We start from the raw sequence: 6000 nt of genomic DNA on the forward strand, positions 1-6000 counted from the left end.
TCTCATGTCTCACACAACCTGTCAACACACAGACGTATAAACACCTGGTAAAGTTTTCAAAACCATCTTTGTGATACTTTCCCGCCATAGTAAGTGTCTCCAGGAACCCATTTTGCCATAATGACACACACATAAGGTAAAAACAATACCTGCGTTGTAGCTGGTAATAATAATGTGCACTGCAGATCCACCCATCCCTGCTATTTATTAAAGGTTAATAATTATGCAATGATGCGCACTAATTGGGCAGAAGAGTCTATTTTAAATGACTATACATTCTTTAACTAGAAGTGCAGCTAATTTAATTTGTTTTTGGATTATGGCAAAAATGCATGAAGATGAATCTCTTATTAGATTAATGTCTAACAGGCCATACAAGTATCAGGTAATATGAGTGTTTTACATGCCCTCTGTATTTGTTATATATGGCAAACAGCAACTCAAAGAGTAACTCAACATATTTATTTCATGAATTTATGAGAACAAAAATCTGAAAAACGTACAAGACGATACATTTCACAAACTTTTACAAATTTCCAAACTTAACATCAATCCAATCATCTGTAAGTTCATAAAATGATTAACTTTGTAAGACCATACAATAGAAATTTGAAGAGAAACCCAACACCCCCTTAAAAAGTTTAATTTATTTTTTTGTTTTCACTTCGTCCCTTAATGGAGTGATGGAAAGGTGTAGTCTAGGTAGGACATTGTGACATCACTGGTGGGTGTGGTTACAGGTGCAACAGGACACATTTCTAATTCATTAAAACAAGTTGGTTCTGTTGTTGATGATCACAGCCTTTCAGTTCTAGTAGTTTCACTCTCACATCACATTGAAAGAAGGCTCATTATTAAACCAGCACATAGAGGGAAATAACTAGAAGACAGAGGTAGGTCAAGTGGGAGAGATGGACCACATTTTCACCACTGTCAAATATACTGTAAAAGTCACTGTCAAAGACACTGACATCTCTCGTACATTTAAATGTGGAGTTGCTGTCCACTCCCGAGGAGTTGTAGGTAACAAAGCCTGTTTCGCTGCTGTCAATAAAAGTGGTGATCCAGGCCTGGTACTGGGACACACGGGCAAATTCTCCAAGAAACATAGGCCAGCTACAGCCGTTGCCAACGTTATCAATTCCACTCTGGATCCACGTCAAACCATTGTTGGTCACCAGTGGTGCCCCTCCGTCTCTCTGTGGAAAGAAATTGACAGTTGTTGGAATAGGTTCAGGTATCTTCTAGTCTCTGAAACACTCGCCTTTTATTTAGCATGAATCCCTTCATGCTGTTTGGTAACTGTTAAAGTCTGACCTCCTTCATCTCTGTCTGTTCAGTCAATGAATAGCTCTATGACGTATTTAGCATAGCTTAGCACAACGACCGGAAGCAAGCGGAAACAAATAAATATGTTTTGTTGTGAAATGGTAGTTAATGTTTAAAGTTGTTGCAACAAAGAATCGGCAACAAAACAACGGACAAACTATGAAAACTACGGTAAGCTAATGCTAACATAACTGGATAAAACTAACAACAATCCAAAGACTGAAATGAATACACATTTGTGTTTTTGGTAGACGAAGACAAACTAGTTATTTGCAGCTCATTTATGTAAGATTGCAGATTTCTTAAGATTTTCAAATTCTTTAGTACCCATTCGAACGGATATAAAATCTGCTCTGCTACTGAAATTGGAAGACAAAGTACATATTTCCCAGGATGCTATTCTGTAGCTTACCTTGCTTCCTGTCATGTCCCTGTTAAATAAATTCCTCAAGAAGGCAATGCATAATAACAAAAAGTGGTGGTCACCTGACACCCATTGTTCCCTCCCTCTCTGAACCCAGCACAGATCACGTTATCTGTGATGAGAGGATGGGTGCATTTGCACTCCTTGTTTCCAACGATTGGTACTTTCACTTCCTGCAGGATGTAGGCTCCGGAAGATGAACCTATTTAGATATGTCAAAAGGTAAGATTCAAAGTGGCGTGCAAACGGAGACAATACACAACAGTATGCATCATTTTGTGATAAAAGTGTACAATCTGTGAGCTTACCAGCTTGAGTTTTACCAAAACCAGCGACATAGCTGCTAACCCCGGTGTGGAACGTGCTCCCTGCCGAGGCTAAGCAGACCGGCTGTATGTAGTCAGTAAAATTCACCGGGGCCGACAGCTTCAGCAGACATATGTTGTTCTCGAAGAAGTCGAATGAATGATGGCGAACTATCCTTTCAAGTCCCCGAGACACTTCGTTAAAGTTTTGACCTGACTGGTTCAGGCGGCCCAGAGAAACCGTTATGGTATGGAGGTCCCTTCTAGAAGACAAAGAAGTAAAAAAAACACATTTAGTAAATGTTTTGCCTTCTGCATCCAGACTATCGTGAGGAAGTGTTCAGCAACACTGCTGGTCTGCATGTGCATGATTTAGTTTCTCATGATGATTGTTATAATGTTGTTACTTGATACCAAATTAAAGTAACCTGCAGTATGTTATAAGCTAACAAACTATTCACAAAGTTTACGTGAGTAAACTGGCAGCAGTTATTACTCACCGATACAGACAGTGAGCAGCTGTCAGCACCCACTGCTTGTTAATTAGGGACCCTGAACAGAAGTGGTATCCAAAAGAGTTTAGACTGACCAACCAGGGCCAACTTCCTGGGGCCGCATCTCGACCTCCCACAATGCTGGTGTTTTTCACAGCCCGGCCACATACTGACAGAGAAAGGAGAACAAAAGAGAGTTAAACATGGAGTATTATTGGAGGTGTAATGGTTCACAACATTCTTGGTTCGGTTCAATACGATACAGTGGTGCCACGGTTCGGTTCGGTACGTTTTCAATAGAACATGGCTCTTCATCTCTCATTCAGTAGAGAGGTAATGTGTCGCTACACTCGGGTAGCGTTGTGTAGTCCGTGACGTCCGTCCGTCTGTTGTCAGAGCAACACCGGGTGCTTCGGACATTTGATTCTCTGTTTGGGCTTTTCTTTTCTTTTACAAAGCAGGAATTATGGTCTGGCGAAATGGGCTTGTGAAGGAGTAGTGTCACGGGGGCTCAATAGCATTAAGCATGTTCGTACAGCCTGCGTCTTCCACTCCAGAGTATAGGGTCTCGTATCAATGGCTATAAATGGACCAATCGTCGTGGCTGTAGCCCTGTTTGAATCAGTAGGGAACAGCTAAACGCTGCGGGGAGAGTTTGTAGCGTGTGTGCTGCTGTTGGTTTTCCTGCTAAACAAGTTTAGCATAGCGTGAATGTAGAATGTTCTTCTTCCGTGGTGGGAGTGTCAGACAGACAGCACGTTGTCTGTTACGTCGGGTGTGTTGCCATGTTGAGAGCAGTGGCTCCACCGAGAGAACATTATATTTCACACAATTTAAGCTTCTGCATTTTCCAAATACAATAGTATTCAAATGAATTGTTCGGTTTGTAATGCGTACCGAACCGAAAGTCTTGTACCGAACGTTTCAATACAAATGCATGTATTGTTACACCCCTAAGTATTGTGCAACGAGTCGCCTACAATAGCTGATGCATCGTGAATGTTGAAGAACTGGTAATGTTGCTCACCTGGCTGCTGTGAATGACATCCTGAAAACAAAGAAAGAAGAACAAAGACAAAGAAAGAAGCACAAAGACAAAAACAAAGAAAGAAGTGTTATGGAAACCTCCTCAGGGTGAAGCAGATGATGATGTGCATTTGTGAACCAAAAATAAACTATTGAAAGCAGAAATCACCGTTTCAAAATCGTTGACCCGACAGCCGATTGGTTAAAGCACAGACAACATGGGCGCAAATGCCCTGAGTTTGCAGCATGACATGATCCTACTCTCTTTCCCCACATTTGTTGTCTCTCGCTACACCAGTGGTTCTCAAACTTTTTCTGTCGCGCCCCACTTTGGAGGAAGAAAAATGTTCATGCCCCACCGCCCCAACAAAATTGTAACAAAATGGTCCATGTTGAATTTTTATTGAAATAACATTTTGTGACTCCTCCGTCTGTGCTTTTTCAAATAATAGAATAAAGTAAATTGCAATCACTTTTAAGTAAACCAGATTGCTCCAGCAGACAAAAACAAATAAAATGTGCAATCACTTTGTTAGAACAATGCAAATAAAGTTATATCTGTGCAAAAAAATAACTACAATTTGGCAAAAAATAGCTTATTGCAATTGGCTGCAATTAACCTGTTTTGCACTAAACATCTTTTCAAGATAACAATAAAGTGCAACCTGTGAAAAACTAAACAAAGAAGTTTCATACTATCCGCAGCTAGAGTTTTCAGACATAAAACACAGACTGGTCTCTCCTCATCTCCTACCGCGTTCACTGTGAAACCCAGAGCAAGATAGGCCTCATCATATTTTCTTCTTGGCTGCTTGCTGTTCGTCTCGGATGCATCGCTTGCGGTTGCTTTTCTGTTCCCGCCTGCTAAATGTCTCTTCATTTGGAACACTAAGCCACACATGTGAGTCGCCAAGGATCATGGCTGTCGCGCAACCGTAACCTGTTAACGGCGTAACGTAAACATTTACACGAAAGTACAGGCATTTCGCCATGTATTTATTAATTACTTAAAAAATAAAAAAAAATAAAAAATTCTGCATTTCCCCCTGCGCCCCACCTGTAATACCACCGCCCCACAGTTTGAGACCCACTGCTCTACACTATCACTGAAAAAATAAAAAAAGACATAAAATGCCCTCAATTAATCTAAATAATCTTAAAAAACAAAAACAGTTTATTATCTGTCCGACCAGTTCATTTTGCCATTCCTTGTTAAATAACTCCGGTGAACGATGAGCACTAACTTAATAACAAATCTCTGGAATGTAACTTGCTGTTGTTGTTGTTGTTGTAATGTTGTTGGGCTGTGAGAAACCTGATTTAATTGTGTAATATTACCAGATTAACGTCTTGTTGGAACTAAAACGCAACCACTACACAAACGCACTTGCAAAATATTCAATCCAGCATACACTTCTTATTTTAATGTTTAATTAGTAAACCTCAGTTCTGTTTATGATTTTATGATCATTGTGACTATTACCACAATGTAATATTCCTATAACTTACTGTACACGTTCTACATAGTGCTCGGGTTGAAAGGCCCTGTTTTATTGACCAAAAGTAACCAGATGGAGATATCTTACTAAATATACATCTTTAAAGACTCTCACTTCAACTTCGGTTAAGAGGCATGATAGTCTTGTACTCCTTCAACCGTTTATCATCCAAAAAATGAGTAATATTGTAAAGAAAAGTTTCTCACCTCCGGATAAGAGGACGATCATCACGGTTGAAGCACACAGAAACTGGTAGAAAGCCATTTCAGCGGTGTCTCCTTCACTTTGTCCACGCTGTTAAATACCCTCTTCGGAATACTCCGCTCCGCCCACATGCGGAGCGGAGCATGACAAGTATTCTGTGATTATTCCAAACAAATTGCTTCCAGTCCCACAATTTTTACTCTTTATCAACTGTCTGTGGAATCCAACAGACTTACACATTTGGCTCAAAGAGCCGCAGAGCGACATAAACTCCAACCAACTGCTCCATTAGACTCCATGTTAAATCTGACCACTCATTTCTCAAAGAAAGCAGACGGTACCAGTTTTGTCTATTGCTCTGAAGCTCACATTTAACACCTTAACACCACAAACATAAAAACCACATCACCACGTTTGGCAGAGTCTTATCTTTCTCATGATACTCATATGTTATTGATTGGTCTCATGGTTTTGGTATAGGGGGCAGACACACACACACAAGTGTGTGTGTGTGTGTCACCTCAGATACAAACAAGAGAGGCGCAAGCTCCACATCTTTAAGTGCCCTCATGGTCACATTTTAAACACCACAAAAAATGATATCAATGGAACATTTCAAACCATGGTGTGTGTTTTCTTATCAAACACAAGTTGAGTGACTCTTTTTACAATGATGATGTACCGCTTGTTTTTTTTTTATACATCACCCTTATCACTGT

General features: G+C 40.2%; 1 protein-coding gene across 1 annotated transcript; it reads right to left on the reverse strand.

The window, feature by feature from the left end:
• Positions 1–854: 854 nt before the first annotated feature.
• Positions 855–5541, reverse strand: LOC142950609 (trypsin-like). Its single transcript, XM_076092172.1, has 6 exons — positions 5284–5541; positions 3580–3600; positions 2559–2733; positions 2062–2321; positions 1816–1955; positions 855–1199 (listed from the first exon to the last, which is right to left on the reverse strand). Exons 1-6 carry the CDS (start codon positions 5339–5341, stop codon positions 855–857), a joined length of 999 nt encoding a protein of 332 aa, XP_075948287.1. The 5' UTR covers positions 5342–5541.
• Between the last annotated feature and the right edge of the window lie 459 nt (positions 5542–6000).

The sequence above is a fragment of the Anarhichas minor genome, unplaced genomic scaffold, assembly GCF_050575085.1.
Source record: "Anarhichas minor isolate MPS153535 unplaced genomic scaffold, ASM5057508v1 ptg000016l, whole genome shotgun sequence".
Lineage (NCBI taxonomy): Eukaryota > Metazoa > Chordata > Actinopteri > Perciformes > Anarhichadidae > Anarhichas > Anarhichas minor.